We start from the raw sequence: 26,005 nt of genomic DNA on the forward strand, positions 1-26,005 counted from the left end.
CTGCTCCGGCAGCCTGGGTGGAGTCTCCTCCGCCTCGGCTGGTTTCACAGAGAAATACCGGTTTGATCGAGAGAAGGAGGCACCAGGAGGAGCCGACGCTATTTAAAGGCCACACACACCGTGACTCAAGACGACTTTTCATACAAATGGGTCATTGTGTCTGCGTCTTACACACAAGTTTTCACACGTGGGAGACAAACTCAGGTGAGGACACAACATCTGGAGAGTCCAACGTAAGAGAAACACCAGAGGAGGGAGATTAGCTTCATTCTGCATTTAGAGAATAAAGTTTAACAGACATATCTTATTACTTCATAATAAGATATGAAGAAAGTCCACTTGGTCAGTGAAGATGTCAGCCAGATGTCAGGGCTGGGTCATAAAACAATAATCACTGCCATATAGTTATATAACAGAAGTCCATTAATATGTGTGACGCTGATAAACTGTGCAAATAAACTGAGGAGATATAGATCCAGCTCAGATTAATAGAATGTATAAAAGTATTTTTCATTAACTCTTCATCAGAATAAACTTGTCACTAAACTTAATAATGAGAGATTTGTCATAATAATCACAGATATAAACTGATATGATCCTTTTTATTTGATATTGTTTTACAGTTGCTCATTGTGGTTGTTATCTTTTCAAAAACAAATAAAGTGTTAATCATAAACAATGTTTAAACATTTCCTAAATGTTGCTGGAGATCTTTCTGTAAAAGGGCAGATTTGGTTTGAGGTCTGAAATCCTCTGAGAACCTCAGGACCTTTTCTCGAAATGGAAAATAAATCTTCCCCTTGGATTGTTTCTATATCTCCTCACTGTGTCTGCACAACGTATAAATATCATATCTCTGTGTGTAGGACTCTCTCTGTGTGTGGTATTAGTACACAGATGAAAGTGATTAGATACTGTTAGATTGGGTCTGAACACTCTTCAGTACTTCAGCTCTGGACCTTGAAGAGGCTGCTCCCTGGCTCTCTGGTTCAATGAGCTCCAGGCACCTGTTGACGCCCATGCCGCTTTCGGAATCACATTTCCGGCCGACACGAAGCAGTGAGGTCGCTCCCTGTCTCCTCGGAGCTGCCTCCACCTCCTCCACCTGCTTGGACTCACCTGAGTTTCAGGTTCCCCATGAACTCCTCCATGGACACGTTGTCCAGCAGCACGAAGTCCGCCTTCCCGAACTCCAGGCTCTCGTGCTCGGCCATGTTTCCACCTGGACTCTCACTGACGCCCGCGGGACGTCCGAGGAAAGATCAAAAGAGAAGTGACGTAATGCACCGGGTTGCTTTGAAGTGCCGACAGCAGAGGGGACACCGGCGGCTTCAGCGAGCAGCGAGCACCGCCGTGCGCGTGTCCATCCGTGCGTCAAAAAGTCAAACTGTCCTCTCACTCATGTTTAGCGGTTTAACGGTTGTTATAAAACAACAACAACAACATGTGTCCACGAGCTGGTTCTTCTTCTTCTTCTTCTTCTTCTCTTCTCTTCAGAGGAACTCCTCATGCCCACGCGCAGTTCCGTCTTCACGCGCCCCGCTCCATCGCGCGCCTGCTGCTGCGTTTTCCTGGAGTTCTGGCTCCTGTGGAGCCAGCCAATAGGAGGGCGGCCTCCCCGTGCAGTGCCCGCCCCCCCGGCTCCGTGCAGAGGTGCCTATCAAACAAACCCCCGAGTGTCAGTCAAACATCTGTATCCCAGCTGACCGGGTGTCAATCAAACATCTGGGATCAGCCTCTGACTCACTGTTCACACGCTTTCAATCAGTCACAGGACAAAAACAGGAAAACGTCCCTGATGTAGCTGTGACCATAAAAGGAAAATATTAATAATAAAGTAATAAATAAAGAAATTCCAGATGTTACAAATGTTATTAAATCTGACTTTAATCGGTTGCTAGGAGCAGCTCGAGCTGTGTGAAGAGTTTAAAACTCAGAACATCAACAACACACCTGCAGGTTTACTCCAGTGTTACAGCGCCACCTAGTGTACACAACTTAGAAAGATCCGAACAATGACGTAACAGTTTAACGCTGTACACTGAAGTATTTAATACCACAATCTAAAGGAGAGTAGTTAAGAACATTTCAAATATATAAGTAATAATGAATAACTAGATTAAAATTTAAAAGTGGTTAAAGAGTCCAAATTAAAAAGAATGACCATATGTTATATACTGTACAACTATACACCTACAGCTCTAAAAAATACACATTAATCATCTTTAAGTTTTCTCTTATATCAACTTTTCTTACTCATGCAACTTGTGTCCATGTTCCAGAGTAGTTTTCTTTTCAAATATTGTTTCATAATTGTGGCAGATAGAATTAAAATGATTTGTAGCATAGTTAGATTATATATTTAACTGCGCTGAGATGAAACAGTTAGATTAGCTGCCTAATGTTGGGACCCTTGTAGTTGACATGACATTTTAATCACATTACTGCAGTGAGAACATCAGAAATATAGTAGACATGTTTAAGTAAATGCACATTACCCAATATTATTGAATAAATATGAACAACAAACTTTTATTTATGTTTTGTTTTATTTAAAAACGTATATTCAAGCATTAAATTAGAAACACGTTTATGTCAGTATTTAGCTCTGACACAAAAAAGCACCAATTTAATTGCATATAAGACAAATAGAAATTGAGAGTGTAAACTTGGTCTTTTTACACTTTCTGTATATTTACTGAAACACAAATCCCCCTTCCACATCACAAAACAACACACTTTAAACCCCTCGTCAACACTTCATTTTAACTGTACGAGCATGGAGCCTCCGAAGGTGATGGTCATGGAGGCCGCGTTGGCCCACGACTTCCCACAGTTGTGTGTGACGTACACACGAGCCCCCCGGCGCAGGAAGCTCATGTACGTGGCCAGGCTGCCCACGGACGAGGGCCGGGTGACCTGTGTGTGGGACACGGCCACCCAGTAGCCGTTCACCACGAGCCACAGGTCCGTCTTCTGGCCGGCGTTGGCGGTTTGAGTGGAGAAGAAGAACTGGTAGATCCCGTTGACCGGAGCCCTGAACACCCCGGTTCGGCTGCTGAAGGCCCGGCCCACGTTCACCAGCACCTTGCTGTACTTGATCCGGTTCACCTTGCCGGAGAGTTGACCCGGGAAGGAGGCGAAGAAGTGGATCTTTCTGCTGAGCACTGAAACATGGAGAGATTCCATTATCTCCTGGTTTTGTGTGTTTCTTTGTTTATTCTTGTTTGTTTGTCAGCAGGATTTTACAAAAACACACAACCTGGGAGTTTTCTCCACAAAAATAATCTGTTTTTTTATGTTTTTGTTTGTCACTTTCTGTAACAAATTCTCAGAGAACAATTCATGAAACTTAATGAAACAGATCAGGCATGCTGTCTAGGAGTGTGTGAGGTTTGGTAGAGATTCAATGGATTTAAGGGATCTGTCAGTACTGAAGCCACAGACACATTAATCTATTGCTTTATTATTATGATAATGATTATGATTGTTATTATAGCACAAGCATACACAAAGTTACAAATAGTTTAACAAGAGAAATGTTGAATCCATGCATAAACTTGTAAAACCTGATCTAATTGAATAGAAAAAAACAATATCTCATCTAACTCTCTGCAATAATCCCACATTTCTTTAAACATTTTAAAACATTCCTTTAAAGTTAGATCATTGTTTGAATGTTGTCAGTATCTCACCTTTCTTTGTCTTACACTTCCAGTTGATCTTGTCTCGGCTCACACAGGACTGGTTTTTTCTGCAGCGCGCACACACCAGTGTGTTGATATCTGAGAACAGACACACAACATTGTTCACACCTCAGAAACCAACTGTGGAAAAAAAGGACCTGCAAAAGGACAAACTGTGACACAAGCTTTAAGATCCAAGAGTTCAGATTTCTTCAGGCAAATCTATTAATATTAATATTATTATGTAATTCAGGGACATAAGATTATCAGTTTGGGTTTAATCCAGAGGCTGAAGAGGAGTGAAAGTCAAGAAATGATCAGTTGACCTTGACAAACGTGTGGATGAATTGAATCAGTCAGACATTCACAAAACACACCAGCTGGTCTCAAATCAGAAAACCTGACATCTGGAGAACTTCTTCAATGTTTCATGTCAATATTGTTTATGTTTCAATAGTGTCTTTGCATAATGAGCACATTTATATGTATCTGAATAGAAAATGTGGGTAACTGTCATTTATCGTCAAAGTTTCCTTATGCATGAGAATATGGAGGACCAAACATGACTTAAGTATAAATAAATAAATACAGAAATAAATAAATGAATAAATAAAAAAGGAAGTAAATAAATAAATACAGAAATAAATACAGAAATGGATAAATCAATTTCTTAAATATATTTCCACATTTATTTACTTTTTATTTTTTTATTTCCACATTTATTTATACATTTATTTATCTATACTTAAGTCATGTATGGTCCTCCATATGAGAACAGTTGCACGAGGTTAAAGTGTTTTCATTGTGGTTGTCTTTACTTCCTCTAGTTTAGTGTCCTCCCCTTGAGGACCCCTGATGTCAGACTCATTAACCAGATTTCCCTCCACCAACGTGCCGGTGTCACGTACCCGCACAGTACGCCAGGTCACAGGACGACGGCTTGGTGAACTTGTACACGTAGTAGTTGCCCCGACACCTCTTGACCTGGATGGGGGTGGATTTGAAAGCGCAGCATTTCTTCTTCCAGTGGCCGCAGACCTGTCGGGTGACGATGCCGGCCCTCCGGGTCGGGTGAGGCCCGGCCAGCCACAGCGGGGCGTGGGTGCTGCACTTGTTCACGGGGACGCAGCGCTCGGGCATCTGGATGCTCTTCCCCTTGTAGAAGAGGCGGTACCAGCCTGTGAGGAAAATCAGAAGGATCAGAATGTGTGTCTTTATGGCTCAAGGAAATATGTTTTTGCACAGGAGATGGAGTCACCTTTCCATTTGGCGTTGCGGTCGCACATCTTCAGCTTGCCTGTGGAGTTGGTGGCGCGCCAGGCCTGGTCCAGGACGGTGTAGTGGAAGCAGGGGTTTTTCTTCTTCCTGGAGTCTTCCTCAGACAAACGCAGGTCGTACTCCTCCTCATCACTCGTGCCGTAAGTAAGAAGGGTTGTTCCTGCAGATGACATTTTTATTGAGACAGATTAAAAAAGAGAATGAGGAATAAATATTGTATATTTTAGGGTCAAGAATGTTGTTTTTTATTGACTGACCGAAGACGCTCTGAGTCTTTTTCTTCAGGCTCTTCATGTTCACCTGGGAATGAGAATAAAGACATTCAGGAGCTGATGCACAGAACAGATACATGTGGAGGGAAGATTAGATTATAGATTATAGATTATAGATTATAGGTTATAGGTTATAGATTATATATTAGATTGATCACCTGCGTCAGAGCGTCCTGCTGAAGTGAGGTTTGTTCACACTGTGGATTCTTCATCTGCTGCAGTGAACAGCACAGGAAACAGTCGTTTAACCACAGATTCACATTAATATCAAATTAATAATACATGAGGTTGATTAGAGGTCATTCAGATGTTTCAACTCAGGTTCAAAACAGAGGCAACGCTGAAAAATATGTATTTTAATGGTTAATTCTGTTAAATTTTAGTTTAAAAATCTTAAAATCTAGAGCCAGTCTTTGCAGAGAAGAGTTTGGAACTAAGTACAAACCATAGATTAGGGAGATAACATTAATATTTAAAATTAATATTTAATTTATTGTTTTTATTTATTTTAGTTTATTTGGGCAGCGTCTCTGATCTTCACATAGTTGGAGATGTGTGATAACGTTGTTGCTCTTTCCATTCACAGTCTCTTCATTGTATGTTTTATTATTGTTTGGTACATTTCTAGTAAATTAAAAAACATAACTGTCAGAAGACAATGAACAAATTCCATCACACGTCCACGATGCAGCCGTCAGATGTCTTTGCTTTGTCTCAACAAACCATTAAAAAAAAGAATCATCATTTCACCTTGAAAACAGCAGCAGGTTGAAGCTTCAAGCTCTGAAGCTTCAGCTCAGTCTGGAAAACAAACAGAAGAATAAAAAGTTGATTGGTGTTAACACGGTGAAATGTTCTCTTCTGTCTCTGAAGCTGAAGCTCGGCACAGTTGTGTGTCTGCACCAAACCAGGAGGTTTTGTTGCATAATGGATGAATTGTTATGTTGTATCTGTGTTTTAGCTTCTGCAGCGTCAGGGAACAAAGATCACACTCACAGAATTCATGTTCCCCGAGCAGCCGAGTGCACAAGACGACAAGGTTACAAACACAGCCACGGCCAACGCAACCATCTGGGGACGACAGCAGTAACACAATGTGAGACGACAATTACACGGTTGCTCATACAAATGACACTTCTGTGTTTAATTGTCTTCTTAAAGAAACATTGCATTTATGTCCAGTTAACTTCTGATTTTATTATTATTATTATAACAATTTTTTGAAATGAGGTTTGAATTATTTCAGCAAAAATAATAATACACAGATATAATATCTACATGTATTATCTATGAACTAGTAAAGTAAAATGAGAATATAAAGGAATCCTGAATAATGAATGGATTGAATTCTTCTGGATCGTTAACTCAGTTGTGTTTGTTCTGGGAATTCAGTGAATTTATATCAAAACAACAGTTATGAACTTAAAAGTTGTGTAAGTTGTGTAAAATAATGTAAAATATTATTTCTAGGATACAACTAAATACGATTTTTATTTATTATTCTCAACAATAAGCATTTTGTGCATTTGTGTTTATCATTTTTCAAAAATCTTACTTAATGTAGACAATTGCATGACTATTCTTATTTAAAACGACAGTTATGATGCATTTTCAATTTTTTGATACATTAAACAAATACCAGTAATTCATGTGGTGCTGAGATGATGTAATAGAAGTAAATGTACCTTCATGTCTATGTGATCACCAGCTCGTGTGTGATAACAAGTTCAGAACGAGGACACGTGTGAACTGAAAGAAAAGCAAATCTTAACATTTCAAATATCTTTTCCAAACACTTCAGCAGATAATAAATAAATTCACTCGTTTAACTCTTACCTCTTCATGTCGGCGCGATAAGAAACTGTGCCGCGGCTCGACCTTGACCTTAAGTAGGCGACGCAGCGATGCACCAATAAAAAGAGGAAACTACAAACTTCAGTTTGACGCCAGCGCTCCCGCTCGGGCCGAGTGTGACTTTCTCAAGACGACTCGCTGACGCAGACGGATAAAATTAACGGGTTGTCGACAGTTTTGCAGTTTGTTTGGTCAGCGGTGAAACTTTTCATTTGTGCAGCTACTTCACGAGTGTGAAAAGAAACTTTCATATGAGGACGTAAACATCAAAGTTATACAGGCGCAGAGGGAATCCCATCGATATAATTAATAGTAGTTCTACATTCTGACAGCGTTGGTGATGCATGTAACATTTACTCTTAATTAAACTGGAGGAACACAACAAATCCACCTTTAACATATCTCGACTAACTATAGACTGTGTCTCCACTTCCTCCCTCTGTCTGGAAATGAAGCCGAAGTATCTCAGGTACGGAGGTGGCCATCTTTCACTGATGATGTCATACTGCGCCAAAACGAGCAGAGGATGTATTCGCAATTTTTCTGGGTCACAAGCTCGGCCTACTGTTTATTATATCTTCAAATAACAAGTCATCTATGAGCTGTACTGCAGCCAACCACCAGGGGGCGAACCATGTGCGTTGGCTTCACTTTTGAGGAGCAGTCACGTCGTCCATCTTAATTCACAATCTGTGTTTTAAAAATCTTAGATACTAAAAGAAAAGATGGAAGTTCACGTGAGGTTGGATGTAGCGCCCCCCTCAGGTCACTTTCATCCCTTCTCCTGTCGTAACACACTGCAAGGAGAAATGTTGTTCTGAACTTTTTTTATTGTTTGTATTTACAGTATTTACAATCGTTTCAGTCACAAATGTGCAGCTATAAAAATAACCTTTCACATACTGTATGATTAAGATAAATATAATACAAAAGGAAAACACATGTGGACCCACAGCACCTTGTCCTCGTACGGCCCAGTGTCTCAAACCCTCAGAGACGGACTTGTCTCCATCCGACTCCAACCTCCTGTGGTTCAACAGCCTGAAGTGGAATCAGCTCAGACGCAGAGAGAACCTGGGCCCTTCACTGCTGCAGCTGCTATTATATAATAATTAATACTAATTAATGCACGGAAGACTAATTACATTCATCCTGGTCCGGGAGAAAAAGAAAAGAACAGATACTAAGATAACTCTGTATCTTATCTCTTAGTGGGAACACTGGTTTCAATGGTTTTAAAGAAATGAAAAAATCACAAGGGCGAACAAACGTCCACACAAAAATCTCTGGGTTTCTTCTGTCCTCTTATTTAGAGTTAGAGAATCTAAACGTGAAATCAATAAGTCCTGTTCTCAAACTGAAAGAATGAGCTCTGGACTCAAGAGGGAAGAAAATCATGGGAATCACTAAAGCTCATTTTGTTCAGATCTACACTTCCCAGTATCACAGTACTGGAATCTCACCAACGTGCAACAAGAGGGATTCGTTTCAATAGTTCAAGTTGTTCCGATGAAGGAGCCTTTGGGTGAGTTTGCTACTCTAAGGCCTCGGTGACGTGAAGAAGACAGGAAGTCACACCGTTCTTTACTCCCATTGCATGCTGGGTGCTGCCACTGCCACAAACACACACACACAAAACACACACACACAAACACTGCTGATGCATAAAAACAACATCGGAGCTGCACCTCCAAAGTCTCAGTGGTGACGAGTGTTAGTATCTGTTTCCTATTTGTCTATTTTCTCATGAAGAAGCAGCAGAACGACACAGACTGAAAACAACGAGAACGAGCTACAGGCTAAAAAACCAGAGCGCCCCCTCCTGGCTCAGCAGAGCGATGACATGAGACTGTGGAGACTCTCTTGCAGCAGCGGGACACTTTCACTTGGCCACTTTGTAGTTGCTCAGGTCCAGGGGCTCCTTGCTGGGGATGCACCAGTCGTCCGCCTCCTGGCTCACCTTGTAGTTCTTCAGAGCGGTTTTGTTGTACACAGGCAGCCTCTCGATGGAGTCTGTGGACAGCGCCTGGAGCGAGAAGAAAGTTTGTGTCAGATTACACAAAAACAACTAAAGGACTAAAGAACTACTGAACAGATTTCCATTCCATTTTGAGGACGCTGGGACACGACGGCAAGAAGAACACATTGAATTTTGGAGCAGATCTGGATAAATGTGCAGATCCTGGATTTACAAGGCAAATTTGTATTTTATGACATTATTTTGACAATAATTAGTATATAGGAATATATATATATATATATATAATGACCTGGTCAATATTTAACATCTCGGGCCCATTTCCTCTCCCTGCTCTCTGCTGCAGACTTTCTTACTCCTGGTGTCCTGTCCCAGCTTCACGCACCGTCCCCATGTGTGGCTCACCTTCAGGTAGATGACAGCGTCTGTGCCGTGGCCCTCCATGGAGTAGAGCTGCAGGTCCCCCTGGAAGTACTTGGCGTAGAGTCGAGAGATGGGCAGGCCGTAGCCGAAGCCAGCCTGCAACAGAGCGGGCGGATCGTGGGTTAAGGAGGGTTTACATCTGTGTTTCAGTGAATCCAAGAGTTTGACGAGGTAATGAATTCACTTGTGTCTGTACTCACCAGTGGAGGCCGCGTGTACTCTCCTATCTGTGGAGCGGGAGCGGTGGAGTACATGTAGCTGAAGAGGTTCTCGATCCTACGAAATGGGACTCCGCCCCCCTTGTCACTCACCTACAGACAGGGACACAAGTAGAGACAGAGAGACAGGGAGACAGGTGAGGATGAGAACGTGTCGGTGACGTCAGCAGAGTGTCACAAACATCTGGATTTCTTATGGACGCTCACGATCTGCAGCAGACATAGAGCGACATATCCTCAGGAGGATTATGACTTTTTAGTTTTGGACACTTCCTGGTTCTGGAACTGTTTACGTTTCCTTTCCCTGTGTTGTGTGTGCTGCCGTCTGGGCATGTGCACCTGAGCTCAGTTTATAAGGACCGGTTAGATTACTATGATCTTGCCAAAATGCCACAAGCCTCCCCTACACTAGAGTTCTTTAAGGGGTCAGAATGTGTCCCGGCCTGAACCCGGAAAGACCCAGAGATGTTGAAACCCAACCCGACCCTGAAACACCTGGAGACATTCAGTGGCCTGTTGGTGATAAGTCACTTCCTTCAGTCTGTTTGTGTTGTTGTGGTCACACACGAGCATTATAACTGAGGCTCTGTGAATGTGATGGTTCACGGCTCGTGCAGCTAATCTGATCAGAGCTCAGTAGATTTGCTCGCCAGGCGTCACGCTGCCTGATCGAGGGTGAAGTCGTTGCATAACAGGTTTAGAGAAAACGATTTGGGAGCCAGTGAGAAAAAGGGGCGGTGCCTCGTAAACAAAGAAGACTCAACTGATCTGACACCTGTGCAGCGAAGTCACTGTAGAATATTAACCTGAGTGAAAGCGTGTTATGGTTACAGTTGTCCATGGACTATAAAAACACACCCACACCTTCCACCTTCCCTCCTGCAGACGGGTTTAGATCTGCTTTTAGTGTGTGGACATTACGGGAGGAGACAAACACAGACAGCAGCTGTACAGACTCAGATAGAGAACAGGCCCCTGATGTTTGTCCACTTGTTAAATCGAGGCTCTAGACCTAAAGGGTCTCATTGCTGCTCGGTTCCTTCCAGGGATGTTTGTGATGTATGTTTGAGGCTCCCTGAAAAATCCTAATGCACCAAAAACAGCCACAACGCTGCTCGTCCACTTCCAGCAGCTGTGTGGTAATTCACCACCCACCTTGATTGACATGTCCTCTCCTCCCAGAGACACCATGACCTGAATGGGCGGGAGGTTGTTGCTGCTCTCGTGGGTCTCGATCGTGGCTCTCATAGCGTTCTGCAGGGAAATCCAACGCGTCAGGTGATTGGTTTCATTTTAAAGCAGCGTCAGAAAACGATTCATGATGAATTAGAGTTGTATCTTGTACCTTGAAGAGCTCAAACAGCATGTGATAGAGGTGAGAGGGCACGTACACGATGTTGATCGAGTGGTTCTTCTTCTTATCTGCAGACACAAAGCAGCGTTTCCTTCATTTCATCCACTTCATTTAAAAATTCATTATCCCTTTTTCCATCCGTGGCGATTATTCTGCTTTGTGAGGACGAAGAGGAACGGGCCTGTGTGTCAATATTGTCTGATGCAGTCAGCCGGGCCAAATGAGCGATCACTTCAGCTTCAGAGCTATAATTAGGACCCATCAGGCCCATCTGGCTGATTTACTCTGCATGTGCACACAGAGGGCGTCGCTCCGTCATCTAAAAAACCTCACAGTGGACTTCTGCACCAGGGAATATTTGCATTTACAGTAAAAAGGGAGTAAGTGTTTACTCTTACTGTTCATCTCCTGCAGTATCAGATCGGGGGAGCAGAGATAGTACTGGTCACACAGCATCTTGGCGCTGTGGAAGGCGTCTGGTGAAGAGCAGCGAGATCAGAAATCAGGATTAGAACATTAAAAGAACATGAGCAGGCGAAATATCCTCTTAAATCAATACAAAACAAAGGAGCTAATCCTTGTTTAATCTTTAATCTAGAGACAAAAGCAATTATCACCTCAAAATTCACCCAAACATAATTCATATTTACCCTGGACGACGTCCTCGACCCGGCAGAGGGGGTCGATGCTGCCGATGGTGTTGGGGTGCACCGGGTTGGTGGTGCCGTCGAAGATAAGAGCTGCAGAGAGAAAAGACCTCACGTTAAAAAGAGGACGCGGTGAGTCATCTGTAATTAATGGAACATCTTAAAGAGCAAGTTTAAAATACGATGCAGGATTTAGCACCGATGCCACAGAGAGGCTGTTGACAATAATAATAGTGATTGTAAAATGAAGTCTATAATTTGTAAGATGTTCTAAAATGTGACAGTGGGCTCGTTTCTGCTCACATAGGAAGTGCTGAATATTATTGAATATAATTTATATACTACAGTTATAACAGATACTGCTCTACATTGGGAAAGAAACATCTTTTCAAAGATCAGCCTGGGAGGAAATGACAAACCTGGTTCTATAGTTAATTACACACATCAAAGTTTCCCTTCATGCAACAGTCGCTGTGAAGCACAACACACGTCTACGAGCTCACGACTCACTATCATCAGATAAATGTTCATGTGTTCAGCAACCGGATCAAAGGATGTCACAGATAAATGAAAATCTATGATAAAACAATCACATCAAGTTGATTATGATGGTTTGATGGTTTCAGTGTCTTGCTCAAAGACACGTTGACAGACAGAGGATTGAACCAGTGACTGTTATCTCCACTGTGACAACCCACAGGTGACACATTAACTATTTGGAACCGGGGAACAATATAGTGGATAATGAAACTGGAGGGTGAGTGACTCACTGTGCTGGTTGATGAGCATGCGGATGGAGATGCGGCTCATGTAGAAGCGGTCCAGGAAGTACTGGATGTTCTGATTGGTCACCGGGTCCTGGGAGAAGGCCTCTTTGTACTCGATGATGCCCTGGGCCATGGTGGGCACCACGTCGTTGTGCCGGTTCCTGATGGTCACCAAGGCGTCCACAAACCTGGGGAGGGCGGACGTGAAGACATTCAGGTGTCGGGGGAAACTCTCTTCTGTCCCAATCGAAGGGAGAGGGTGGAAAAACTTTAATCTGATATGAGCTCAGAGCTAAAAAAAATCCACTTGAGTTGTTGTGTCCCTTTAAGACATGAAAACTGATCACAGATCAGCAGGTTGGAATATAAGAAACATGAGAAACTTACTCTCCCAGGACTTTGTGGTCGTCAGGATTCTTGTCAAGGAAGTCAAGGATCTCCATTAAGCTCTGGATGTACCTGACAAATCATAACAAACACACACACACACACACACAGACACACACACACACATTAACACTTGTTGTAAATGTGAGACAGAAAGAACTGGAATGTTATTAAAATATTAAAACAGTGGATTTTTTGGTGTCAGGGTGAATTTCTCTCAGTAGAACAGAACCACAGTTGAAAACAACGTCACGTGACATGTGACAAGAAACTGGGGTAAAGTTCACAGCGAAGAGCCCCACCCCCCCACACTCACACTCACACAGACACACACACTCACTCTCACACACAAAGACACACACACAGGAGTCGTCCAACTCGGTCAGAGGCTGCCGTTGTAATTCAGAGCACGATGATCACACAGTGGGAAAATAAAACGGCCTCATTCCAGCGTGATAGACAAGTCGGCAGCTGTTGACTCTGCAGCCAAAAGGGGTTCTGGTTCTGGATCTGGATCTGGATCTAGGCCCTGATATGGTTTTGTTTTTCTTATTCATAAGTCAGATAAATCAAACCCGTGACTCACCAGCTCTGAACCGTCTGCACCGACGAGGTTGTGAGAAGTTTGTCGGGCAGGAGGTTGATTTCCTTCATGATGTTGGAGAGTCGCACAGGAAGCTCCTGTCTCAGGAAGACGAAGGACGTCTTCTCACAGGCGTTGATTGAACCTGAGACAACACACACACACACACACACACACACACAGCTGATCAGTATCTATTGATTAGCTGATTGGCAGAGGAGAATCCAGGTATCTGGGTTGTGGGAAACTGTGAAGAGATCTTTTTTTTGTATACATGTTAATTTAGATCTGATCAGAGTCACGTGATCAATGATAACGATGATGAACAGTTGACGCTCTATTACTCTGTCGGACCCTGAGCCTCAGTCCTCACTGACCAGTTTCATCTGAAGGGGGGCCGAATAAACCATTCACTTCCTGTGGGCAAGCTGGTTCCCAGTCGAGTCCATCTTTGGTGAACTTTGACCCAGTTCCCATTGACCCAAAGTGTGACTGGGCCCTGAGTCCCAATCAGGAAGTGAGCATCTTTTCCAAAAGTCTAAACTGCAGCCGTGGAGTTTTCAAACTAAAACGAGGCCGGATAACGTTTCCCAATCTCTCAGTAGGAAGTGATGTCACAAATCAAAACACTGCTCGCACTGATTGTCTGTCTCCCTTAAAACCTGCTGCCTGCTACACTTATATACAAATATATGTTATGTCCCTATTTGAGGAGACGTGGAAACACATTTGAAAACACGTCCCTGTTTCGGCCGTGTAGCCAGGACGGGGACAGACGAGGGTGGGAGACATTTCAAACTCGCCATACAGGTACTCACAGTGGAACACGTGTCCCACTGCACAGTGTGAGGACACTTGTGAACTGTAAATAGCACATGTCAGTCTGGAGATTAAGACACAGCATTCGTAGAAGTGACACATTCTTGAATCAGCATTGATGTAGTTTAACTTGTATACTTTAAAATGGACTTAACAAGCAGTTTGAAGTGGTCAGCTGGGGAAGTGATGGACGGTTTCACCATTCTTTACCAAACTTTAAATTAACTCTCATTAGTTTTTCACAAAACACATATTACAAATGGCTGCAGCCCAAATAATAACCATTATATTATTTTTAAATGGATATTTGCATGGTGTTTAAAGCATTCACAATATCTGTGTTTCTGCTCGTGAACCTTCACTTGAGATGAATTCCTCTGCAGAATGACTTTGCTAACTGACCTGAGAGCTGCTGCCTCACTGTTGTGATGCATCTTTCCAGCAGCAGCTCAGCTCTGCAGCGTCTCAGGGCCCAGACGCTGCAGAGCTGAGCTGACGCAACTCTGTGCTGAGTGACACTATGATGCTGCTGCTGCTGCACACCCAGCTCATGCGTTCACGTCCTCTGCACACATGCATTGGGACTCGAGCTGCAGCCACACGATCACATCCCCACAGACACATGATGACCGACACAGTACTCACCGAAGTCGAGGAACTGCTTCATGGAGAGCGGGGAGGGGGAGAACTTGGAGAAGTGCTCGATGTGTTTGGGGACACTGGCCAGAGCCGCGTTCTTCATGATGAACCGCACCAGCTTCATCGTGGCTGAGGAAGATGGGGACACTGGGGGGACTGGTTCGCGCTCGTCCCGGTTCCACCGACTGACTGCTCCAGCTGACCGGAGACGGGCACGCGCCTTCGAGGGACAGACGGGGACGCAGCGTGCTCCAGCCAATCAAAAGCTCGGCTCGGGTTTATTTACGTTCGCAGCTGGCCAGTAGGGATCGCTGGGAGGCGGGGTTAAATTATGTCTCTGTGCAGCCGCAGCCAATCAGGAAGCTATGATTGTGTAATAGTGTGATGTATTGATCACTTATCAGACAACCACCACGAACGTTATAGTGTTAATATGTTATAAATAATAATATAAATATAATTATAATACACTAAAAAATTTATTTATACAGCTCTTTACTTCACAAAGTTACAAAGAACTAAATTTACATCTCAGTTTATGAAATACTATTTTTATACAAATAACTTTGTACAACATACCTGCAGTTAAACTTATTATAGCTTATTTTATAATAGAGTGTGTATTTCAATATCGTATACATGTAAATAAATATATCCTCATGCAATCAACATGTATATTTCTCTTATATCTAATATTTTTTATATCGGTAATGAAAGAAGTATATTGTATTTTGTACTTATTGTCTATATAATTATTATTGTAATTTTCTGTTTCATCTTGATCCTGTTAACATATTCTAATCCAGGAAATTAAGAGGAGGGCAATAAAATGCATTTTTTCCTAAGACATCCGGGAAATAATGAACAATATAGAGTTCATATTGATCAGAAAATTATCTTATTTAGATCCGCTGATCATTAGGCATCACATGGAATAAATTACAGCATTATGAAATAATATTATGATAAAAAAGTTCATTACCTGGTTGGGGTGTTTTAAAGTGTGTGCACAGCATCGCCCCTCAGATGCTGTTTATTCATATTATTGAATTATTAACCCTACGATATGTCATTTCAGCCACTAGGGGTCTCTCAATCAAAACAATCACAAAACAACTAGTGGAAGTAAAGAACGAGTGGTTAACTGAGTGTTTGACTTTGGGTTTGAACGTTGTTGAAAGTACACAAGTCAACAAAATACAGAACAAACAGCCAGTCAAGTTGGTTTTAGACGTTTCAAAGAAGAATTGTTTCATTATTTATCTCTCACTTATAAAAAGTGCACACGCTGGAGCTGAACTTCAAAGCTGCTCATAAATTCATACCCATGCACCGAGAACAGTGGGAGTTGTTTACTCCCTCGTCTCCCGAGGGACAGAAGTTCACCCTGTGTGAACGGTTCCACAGGAAGTTGGCCATCGATGGTTTTCAATAGAAATGCCTCGGTCAGGGAACAGAGTGTCCCGGTCAAATCTCCTCTTACATAAGCTGAGTCAGTACAGTAGGGAATGCCTTTGTGCCGCCGGCCCGTCGAGCCTCACCAGCAAAACAAGCAGGCGTTCACTACACATTCTGTCGCTGCCGAACCCCCGACGGTGATATCACAGTGAAACAAACTAAATATCACGACTCAGTTCAGATAATCAGCTGATTCCCTGCCAGACAGCAACAAAGCATGGATTAGTCACAGTTGCTTCCAGACGACAGTTGTTTGTTGTGCTGCATCTTTTCAGCTCTGACAGGATTTTCTCTCAAGTCGCTCTGGGCTCATTCGAACAGAGCATTCAGGATATGAGCCGTCCACCTGACATTTACACAAACCAGCTGTTTGTTTGCATTTAGCTGTGTTTTCTGTAACAGACACTTGTCACGCGTGTCCTCCTGCAGGCGGGTGTGTCCTTCGAGGGAGAGAAGAGGAACTGACGGATCTCCAGCTACAGAAGAGAGAAGGTTGGACACTTGTCGTCCAGAGCAAAACACTCACTCACCTCCACTCACCACATCCTCCACCTTTCACTCCCTCTTATCTCCGCCACACAGAGCGCTTCCTATTCTCCCTCTTTGTTTCTGTGTGATTAACTCACTGGTTATTCAGAATCATCAACATTATCTTTCTGCTCTCCAGCCTCGTTGTTGTGAACCTCATCTTCTCTGGCTCGTCGGCCTCCTCCACTGCTTCCTCCCGGGCTACAGTGACCTCCATGATGTAAAGAACCCAGTGATGCACAGGGTTTAATGTGGGAAGCAGAGGGAGCAGGTATCGGATCCACACACACAGGATCAGCTGATAACCTGAGTTTAGGTTGTTGGAGAGAAAACGTCTGATCAGTTCCTCCCTGAATAAATAAACCTCAGTGTCTAACAATAGAGAACTTTGACTTCCAGTAGGTTCTCTCATAGCCAGTCAATCAAGGATGTAATGGTGGTTTATCAACTGCTCATAAAACACCAGCAGGTTGCATCACAATCCATTATTTATGAATCATTGTCGGGTAATAACTTCCTGTTGCACAAACCGATCCCCGGAGACACGTCCAGTGGAGAGTGCTTTACTGGTCGGGGGGTGGGGGGGGTGCAGGGGGTGTTGGGTTTTGGCTCCCCACCAGTACTTTTCCACTCTCCATCCCGGGGGCCTACATTCCAGCCAGCAGCCAGCTCCTGTTCCCGACTGTCAACAGAGGGCGAAACGGGCAGAAGAGCTGGGCCGCTCTGTCAGAGTCGTATCGGAGGGCGAGCCAGTGCACAACAACAGCTCCAGTGGAAATTTCCCCTCGCTGCGGGGGGGCCGGGGGGGGGGGGGGGGGGGGGCGGCTGTCGACCCATTAGCCTGAACCGGGGTCACTCCAGAGAGAAGCTGCGTCCAAACAACCAGCGACTCCTCTCACAGGATGGAACACGGCCTTTTGAACGTTTGAGTGAAAATCAAACTTCTTCCCCTCTAAACTCTGCTCCTCCTCGTTGCATGTTCCTGCTCAGCGTCTGTTTCACAAAAGGACCAAAAGGTTAAATAACTAATCAAGCACTTTGTGTTCTGACAATTCATCTGACCAGAGTTCAATCATCGAGGCATTCACAGAGAGGGAAGCTGAAACTTCACGAGGCGACGACGACCACGTGAAGACAGAGCAGAGGAGAGGCTCCACCAATCAAGGGCATGAATACAGCGTTAAATGGTCGTTATGATGAAGGGCTGACACTGAACAATGGAATTAATTAACAAGTGGAGGACGAAGGAAAACTTGAGCATAAACTTCTGTCGCCAAAAACTTCTTCAGGGATTTTATTAAATTCTGCCTTTTGAGCTAAGAGACTGTCTCTGATATTAACAGCATGATTCCATGTAGCTTTAAGCAGACACTCTATATATATATATTAAATAACACTATATATATCTATATCTGGCAGAAGCACATATACAAATACACATAGATGAATATTCGACCTTGAAGAAAATAACCTCTCTAAATGAATGAGTTTGGAGTTTGGTTTGGAGTGAGAAGGAAACCACATGTGGAATTCTTGTTCTTTTTCCTGATGTTAATAATAGTTGGTCGTTTATAGGCTGCCGCTCTGGCAGACGTCATCTGTTGCCTGAAGGCTCGGTGACACGAAGCCGTCTCTGCTTCATCTGCCCACTGTTTGCTGGACTGGTTTCAGAACAAGAACCAGTAAACAGCCGAGGAGAACATGAATGAATCAGTGACTTCGATTCAAGACCAAATAGAAAAGGGCCTGTTTATATGTAGGATGTGTTACGTAAGGACCTCCCACAGGTCTGTTATTTATTTGATGAAGAACGCACCGGGGGGGCGCGGGGGGGGGGGGTTGATGGTTGTGTGCTCTGCCACTGAATGAGTGTTATTATATGATCCCTGTCGTCAGCTGCATAGTCAGAAAACAGCTTTCGTTCACAGTCGACCTAGAATTTGAGTTTTTTTCGGTTTCTGTTTGAGACTCAAATCTGTTTAGAAGCCACATTCTTAGAGACATGAAGTAAATCCAGGACTTGATGCTCTGCCAGGACATATCTCATCAAATATAACATGAAAGTCAATTTCTTTCACACAGAATTCTTTATTCGACCTCAGTGAGATGAATATCAGACGCTAATGTGTTTTGAGGAAAACAGGCCAATACTGCAGCTCTGTGTATAAATGCATCGGTACGAATAACAAGTACAATAATACACAATATCATAAAGTATACTACAACGTTCTGTATAATATATATTCAGTAGTTTACACACTACAGTTTGCAGTAAAAATAAAATATGAGGAAGATAAAATTGAAAGTGAAGAGAATAAAATCATGTATTATATTATATATATTATATAGTGTTGTGCAGTAATGTGTCTCAGATAGTTTACGACTTTTATTTCTAAAATATGTTCTTAACTGCACTTTAGTCTCATTCCTCTCTCCTCTCCTTCTCCTCTCCTCTCTCCTCCTCCTTCTTCCTCTCCCTTCCCGTCCTCTCCTTCTTTTGTCTCTCCTCTCCTTCCTCTCTCCCTTCTTCCTCTCCTTCTCCCTCTCGTCTTCTCCTTCCTCCTCCTCTCCTCTCCTGGAACCCTGATAATTGTATTGCACGAGAACAGCACCCCATTAGTTTATGGGCAGAGTTGTGAAATGGTGCCAACAGAACCATTTCACAGTTAATGTGAAAGAGATGATGGCACCTGATCTATCATGACTCCATCATGACTCCATCAGGACTCCATCACTTACATCTGCTACACAGGGGACTTCATCTCGGCCTGGAGGGAGCCTGGTATATGAAGGTTCTGTTCCTGGTGTCAGTCTCTGTTTCCTACCAGTAGAGATCATAAAGTCCAGGGTTCCAGTTTGAGACTTTCCAGTGAAACCAGGTTAATCTTAGACGAGTGAGCTACTTTATAATATGTAGAATACTTTTTCGGACTTTTAAAGCTGCCAAATAAATAAAAGCTAAAAGCAAATTCACACTTAAGGGATTTATATAGAGTCCAGTTAAATACATAAATCTCCTAAATGCCCATTTACACAGTTTTGAGATTTATCCACTTAAAGATGTAGGTTTGTGCATTCCTCAACTTTAGTGTTATTGTCTCACAAAAATGATTTGGGCACATCGAGGACGATTCTGCCCAAAGCTTTTATTTGGTATTTAATATTGATGAATCTATGAAAACAAAGATTATTATGATGAGTTGTCAAGTGGAGCACAGGGCAGTGACATGTTGACCTGCTGGGTTCATGTTGTGTTTCTGAGAGGGCAGTGACATGTTGACCTGCTGGGTTCATGTTGTGTTGCTGCTCCATGAGCCTCTCTCCTCAGTTTGTCACTTCTGGCCACATGCACACGTTTCTCCTCTCAGTCTGGAAACACAAAGTGTGAGGAGCTCGCACCTAGAGGAGGAATCCTTCCAGCTTTAAATGCTCCCGTATTGTTCGGTGTGGAGCTGCGAGGGACGCACTGTGCCACCTGGAAGAAGAACATCACAGCTTCATTCTCCAAGTGGAGCCTCAGAGAAGCAGCGTGACTAAGGCTGGAGACATGGATGTTCTCGTTAAGAGGAGAGACTGACGCTCCTGTTCCCGCGACATCATCTTCCCACACTGCTGGAGCTCCACGGTGCGCGCTGCGAGCCTCAGTCCTGCTCAGGAGCCCGGGAGCCAGGCAGCAGCAGCAGTAGCACCGGCAGCTTCTCCCCGGGACGCACCGAGGGACACAGGGGCGCTTTCATTTTTCGGAGGGGGTGCTCTGCCCCCGCCTCCCACCACCCTCCTCCCAGGCCATGGCACCCACGGATCGATCGACGGGAGCGCGTGAGTTATCTCCTTTATACACGCCGATGTGCACGATGCTGCTGGAGGTGCGCACGGAGCGAAGTGGACGCGTTTAGCGGCGCAGCGGCATCACAGCCATGTTTTGATTCACCGCAGCCTCCATCCGGACCGAGACAGAACACCGGGGAGGCGAGATTCTAAAATCCCCCAAAAAAACATCCTGATCCGCATGTGTTTATTCAGGGACACAGCTGATGCGTGTTCAGGCTCCATCTCCTTAAAGGAGCCGCGTGCGTGTGCTCAGCATCAGCACCACGCAGAGATGCTGTGGCCGCAGGCAGCCTCCAACTTCAGCTCTCTGCTGATGGGGGGGGTCGCCTGCGTCTGTAGGGCAGTTGAGCTCTGTGGCCTGTTTTCATCTCTGCACGTCAGTGTCCGAGTTGAGTTCCAGGAGCAGAAAAACCTCCGCTCAGCGTTTCACCAGGACGACTGAGCTGAACTGGCACTGCAGCCCGGTGAATGTGAGGTTGTGTAGCAGCCACCAGCAGCGTTAACGTCCACAGACACACACACTTTCCTGCGCAGCAACATACCTCCTAAGAATATTTATGAATTTACGTTTTTCTTTCTCAAAACTAAACTGGATTTTTGTGCAAAAATCCATATTTAATGTAGGGAAAGGCGTGCATGTGCAGAAAGAGTGTTTCTGTGACAGAGGGAAGACGCTGCTGCCCTTTTCACTCACGATATGAAAACATGCACGTGGATGTGGCAGCGCTGAATACCTGCTGGACGAGCGATGTGATTTCACTGTGAACATTCTCCAGGACCATGTTTCCCTGGTTGATAACATCCACAGTCTGATTCAGGGAGCTCATCTGCTGTCGGAGCGTTTTGTGGAACATTTTCTGACTCGTAAATACAAACTGTGCACATCAGGCTGTGGAAAAAATTAAAGACGCCGCCTGCTCTTGTCTCTCGTATTAGAGAAACATGTCTGACAAAGCGGTGAAGGTGTAGAGATGTAGGGATGAGCAGTGTCACAGTGATTCCAGTTAGTGCATCCCCCTGCTCCTGTTAAACTTAAAGAGTCTGAGGGAGGAGGCTCATCGGCTGTCGGAGCATTTTGTGGAACATTTCTGGTTTGTAAATAAAATGCAAACAAGTTCAAGTGAGAACTGTCCTTGTTATGTCAGTTTCACATCCTCCAGGACCATGTGACCTCAGCTAATGACACAAACAGGCTAATGCAGGCTGCTAATTGGCTGTGGGAACATCTCGTGGAGGCTTGTGAATTCAAACTCTGCACAATAGGGCCTGCGCACAATGGAAGACGCTGCCTGCCCTTTTCACTCACAATAGAAAAGACGTGCACGTGGACGTAGCAGCGCTGAATGTCTGCTGGATGTTTTGAGGTGTGGGGACATAAAGAGTCTTATTCAGGGTGAGGCTGAGGATGTTCCCTCTTCACATGAACACAAAGGGGAACACGAGGGAAGCTGCTCGTCTCTGAGGGAACTCGATGTGGATGGAGCTTCACTGAAGCTCCCGATCCAGAGGGGTCAGATTGTACTTCCTGTACGAGGCGAGGATCTGAGGGAGCCTGGTTCTGTGGATGGAGAGCCGACTCGCTGCTGGAGTCCTCCCTGGAATCAGAGTCAAGTGTGAACCACCGATAACTTTGAGTCTAAAAGCAGCTAAAACCTGAAAAGTGACTCATGCTGTTCACATCTCTCAGAACAGCCTGATAATTAGCTCCATGCCACAACTCTGCCTGTCAGAGCCTCCGCCCACACGTGGAATCAGCAGGTTACATAAAAAAACTCCCTGTACTTGGCGTCCTCGCGCGTTGAACCCCACCTCTTCATTAGAAGGACTCAGCCCACCCTTCTCCTGCGTTCCCAGTGGGTGCCGCCCGCCGGTGCTAATTTAGGGAAGTGAATCATGGCTGGAGTCTACCTGGTAATCACCAGTCGTCCAGTCACCGCTGCTCTGCCGGCTCTCGTGGGGTCTGGGCCTGTTTTGCTGTTTTCCTGCCCCTGTTAATCATGTTTGTTTGGGGTTTTCTATAATGGGATGGCAGCGAGCTCCTCTGTGCTGGAAGCTGTTGTGTAACGTGCTTTGTTGTGTGATGATGAACGCTGCTGAAGCCGTTTGTCTCTAAACACGATGCACAGGGAAGAGCAGCGGGTTCCTTCTCACCAGGAAATGAAATGATTTCACTTTGAAAATCATTAGATTTCTACAGAGGACCTGTTACATCTGTGGCTTTGGTAAGATAGAGATTTTCATTATCAGCCATAAAGTTTTAACCAGCCGAGGTAGAAGCCACAATTCTGTATGATATCAATTGTGTTTTTCAGAAACATGTGTTTTGTTTGCGATGTCTAGGAGAAGTAGAACCTTACCCACAATCCTAAGCGGTAATAGTGACATTTTTAAGATTGGGATTTTTGACATATTCACCAATTTCCCAGGTTATCATTCATGGGCCTTAATTGAAAGGACTGAAATCTATGATTGTGTGAGATTTGGTGCAGCTTGATTGAAGTGGAGGGGACTGCTGGGCCTCGCTGGATGTTGGTGGTCGACTGAGTTCACTTTGAGTTTCCTCGTGTTCCATCGCACGGGGACACTTTACAGGACGAAGTGAGACACGCCCTTCAAGGGTTCACTTTATTTCTGCAGTGTTTTTTGGATCTGCATTGTGCCAGCTGACCTTGAGCAGTGTTTGCTTCTGCGTTTCTCCCTCAGTGTGTAGACGGAGGGTGTGTACGTGTCTGTTTATGTGTGTGCGTTACTGACGCAATAAGACGAGGGGACATCGGTGTCTTTGTCTCCGCTGATCAATTCACCTGCAGCAGCTGAAACCGTCGGCGTTATCACGACTTGTTCGGTGTTCTGGAAAACGTGACTTAACCTGGAGACTCACAAACACGACGCTGAGAAGAAAATCACACTGCAGATGCTCAGAGTCTCATTTCATATCAAATTATGAAATCATTCAGAAAGACAAGAAAATGTTTTAGCTTGTGGAAAAGTAAACATTAGTGAAATGTTTCAGTATCTCCACATTCTTATCTAAATGTGTGAGGCCTTGAAAGCTGCAGCCGACAGGTCCGACCCTTCCTCTCTCAGGTCGGATCCCAGGTTGTACGACCGACTCTCTCAGAAGTCGCCCACGTGAAAAGACTAAATAAAACGTCATCTGTCACATTAGAAGTTTTCATGAGATTCTGCGACATACAACAGTCACCAACGCGTGGAACAGAACTCCGGCCTCTCGGCTTCGTCACTTGCTTTGAGAAAACGGTGAAAGATCTTTTTGTTTTGAAACGACGGCCTTGGCTTTTCTCAGCTCTTATAAAACTGCATCTGAAAAAAAAAAAATCTACAGTGAGCTTTGTTTCCTTCTATAAAACACGCTGAGGACTGGACTTGGATCAGATGTTCTGGGAATGACGGTGTTAACGGTTCTCACCTGCGTCACAAGGGTTTAGCTTTAATGAATAACCTCGGATCAATCTGTATTGAATTATGTGTTTGGTCAAAGTCATAATTGATCTGAATGTGTCAGAGCTCAGAGGCCTGATGGAGAGAGACTGAAGAAACTCAACCTTTTCTGTCGTGTGAGTTCAATCAAATCAAAAATATAATTGCTGTGGACTTTGTAGAAATTCCCCTTTCACATCACATCTTCATCCCTTATTGATTTGATTGATAAGTAGCTTTAAAGTTGTTAAAACCTCCAGCTATCCTCTGTTATTATATTATATTTCATGCTGCAGATGTAAAGTAAGATGAGAAACATGTTGAACTCCCAGCAACATTAGCATGTTAGCTTAGCATTGTTTTACAGTCCAGGATGTAGCACCTTTAAAGCCTTTAGCGCCTTAGACGTAATCTGAAGCGAATTAGAAACATGAGAACAAATAATATCGGTGTGATGAGAATTACCTAATTATTAAAGTTATTTTATTTGACATGTTCTTTTAAGTTTGGTCCATGTCACATCTGCTAACAGCCACCAGGGGGAGCGTGATACACTTTTGGCTTCACTTTTTGCAGAGCTGTCATGTCGTCCATCTTTAGTTCCAGTCAGTTAGCTTCTACCGACTCTGAGCAGATAGACTTTGACGTTCAGGATGCTAGGGGCTTCCCGGTGCAGTAATGACCTGCAGCCTGATGGTGGCGTAGTACCCGTCGAGGCATGATGTCATCCATCTTGCTCTGCAGCCACGTGGCACCAGACACACACCGAGGAAGTGTCCTGCCTGGAAACAGCACCACCATCATTCACACACGTCTAATCTATGCAAGAGCTTTTTTTCATTCCCCTCCGATGTCTTTGCCACATGTCCGTCCTCATGTCCGATGTCTCTCGCCTCCGGCTCGGCTGTGAATCTGCACACTTACGATTACGTTCACACACATTTGGACGTTTTACGTAAGCTACTTACAGACTGAATCACTAAATGAGCAGGGAGAGTGGCGGCTCTGCGGGCTGATGGAATATTCATAGGCGGCTTTTAAGGGTCGCAGGGGGTGAAGGAGGGCGGGGCGGGGGGGAATGCGGTGCCTCATCCCTCAGTTTAGAACCCGGTTCTTGAATCAGTGAAACCTGGGCAGCACTGGACTGTGTCAGGTGTTTTGTTTCATTACGTCCACGCAGCAGCTTCCTGTGTCTCACATCTGCAGAATTAGACTTTTGCAAAGGTAAGGGGAAGTTTCACTTTATCGTCCCATTGGGGGAAACTTGTCCCGGGGCTCCAGGCAACTGCATCACACAACACGTACCGCAATACACACAAACACACACATGCACACACACACAAATACACAGCAATCATGGTTCTGTGTGAAATCACAGGAGATAACGAGTGTTTCCGTAAGATGCTAACGAGTCACGACTGGTGACTAAGACCGCTGATAATTATTTTGAAAACAGCGACAATGAAATCCACTTAACTGTGATGTGTCCTCCGGCCTCACAGAGACAGAGAAGAGACGCTCGTTCTGAAGTGTGTCCATGAAACCTGGAACGTTCCAGAGCGTCAAGCTGATGTTATTATTATTAGAGGAAAAGAGGAAAAGTTAGACAGAGAGACAGACAGAGGGACAGACAGAGAGACGGACAGAGGGACAGACAGAGAGACAGACAGAGAGACAAACAGAGAGACAGACAGAGAGATAGAGGGACAGACAGAGAGACAGACAGAGAGACAGACAGAGGGACAGACAGAGAGACAGACAGAGGGACAGACAGAGAGACAGAGAGACAGACAGAGAAGAGACGCTCGTTCTGAAGTGTGTCCATGAAACCTGGAACGTTCC

At 44.3% G+C, this 26,005-nt stretch overlaps 4 protein-coding genes across 4 annotated transcripts in view; 1 reads left to right on the forward strand and 3 right to left on the reverse strand.

The window, feature by feature from the left end:
• Nucleotides 1–1,569, reverse strand: part of myo1d (myosin 1D) — a 61,700-nt gene extending 60,131 nt beyond the window's left edge. The window contains exon 1 of the mRNA XM_062378392.1: nucleotides 1,120–1,569. Within this exon, the coding sequence (XP_062234376.1) occupies nucleotides 1,120–1,214 (95 nt within the window). The 5' untranslated portion in view covers nucleotides 1,215–1,569. The remainder of the gene's footprint in view (nucleotides 1–1,119) is intronic.
• Nucleotides 1,570–2,536: 967 nt separating this feature from the next.
• LOC133931507 (uncharacterized) lies at nucleotides 2,537–7,022 on the reverse strand. Its single transcript, XM_062378402.1, has 9 exons — nucleotides 6,922–7,022; nucleotides 6,233–6,307; nucleotides 5,987–6,037; nucleotides 5,395–5,451; nucleotides 5,222–5,264; nucleotides 4,945–5,124; nucleotides 4,595–4,864; nucleotides 3,696–3,785; nucleotides 2,537–3,167 (listed from the first exon to the last, which is right to left on the reverse strand). The coding sequence occupies exons 1-9, from the start codon at nucleotides 6,925–6,927 to the stop codon at nucleotides 2,761–2,763; spliced, it is 1,179 nt and encodes a 392-aa protein (XP_062234386.1). The 5' UTR covers nucleotides 6,928–7,022; the 3' UTR covers nucleotides 2,537–2,760.
• Nucleotides 7,023–7,900: 878 nt separating this feature from the next.
• Nucleotides 7,901–15,128, reverse strand: pdk2a (pyruvate dehydrogenase kinase 2a). The gene is made up of 11 exons (XM_062378600.1): nucleotides 14,912–15,128; nucleotides 13,451–13,592; nucleotides 12,865–12,936; nucleotides 12,481–12,665; nucleotides 11,714–11,803; nucleotides 11,462–11,539; nucleotides 11,055–11,131; nucleotides 10,865–10,963; nucleotides 9,692–9,802; nucleotides 9,474–9,587; nucleotides 7,901–9,116 (listed from the first exon to the last, which is right to left on the reverse strand). The coding sequence occupies exons 1-11, from the start codon at nucleotides 15,027–15,029 to the stop codon at nucleotides 8,973–8,975; spliced, it is 1,230 nt and encodes a 409-aa protein (XP_062234584.1). The 5' UTR covers nucleotides 15,030–15,128; the 3' UTR covers nucleotides 7,901–8,972.
• A 5,500-nt stretch (nucleotides 15,129–20,628) lies between these two features.
• tbkbp1 (TBK1 binding protein 1) overlaps nucleotides 20,629–26,005 on the forward strand; it is a 37,649-nt gene continuing 32,272 nt past the window's right edge. Inside the window, exon 1 of the mRNA XM_062378902.1 lies at nucleotides 20,629–20,710. The gene's annotated coding sequence lies outside the window, so the exon portion shown is untranslated. The remainder of the gene's footprint in view (nucleotides 20,711–26,005) is intronic.

Source organism: Platichthys flesus, chromosome 20 (genome assembly GCF_949316205.1).
Source record: "Platichthys flesus chromosome 20, fPlaFle2.1, whole genome shotgun sequence".
Lineage (NCBI taxonomy): Eukaryota > Metazoa > Chordata > Actinopteri > Pleuronectiformes > Pleuronectidae > Platichthys > Platichthys flesus.

Coding starts and splice junctions, on each gene's coding strand:
- LOC133931507 (XM_062378402.1), bottom strand. Junction 4,865..4,944: donor CCGCAACGCCAAATGGAAAG/GTGACTCCATCT, acceptor TTTTCCTCACAG/GCTGGTACCGCCTCTTCTAC. Junction 3,786..4,594: donor TGACCTGGCGTACTGTGCGG/GTACGTGACACC, acceptor GTCTGTTCTCAG/ATATCAACACACTGGTGTGT.
- pdk2a (XM_062378600.1), bottom strand. CDS start 15,029: ATGAAGCTGGTGCGGTTCATCATGAAGAACGCGGCTCTGGCCAGTGTC. Junction 10,964..11,054: donor TGCTGTTTGAGCTCTTCAAG/GTACAAGATACA, acceptor ATTTCCCTGCAG/AACGCTATGAGAGCCACGAT. Junction 9,588..9,691: donor AGTACACGCGGCCTCCACTG/GTGAGTACAGAC, acceptor GCTCTGTTGCAG/GCTGGCTTCGGCTACGGCCT.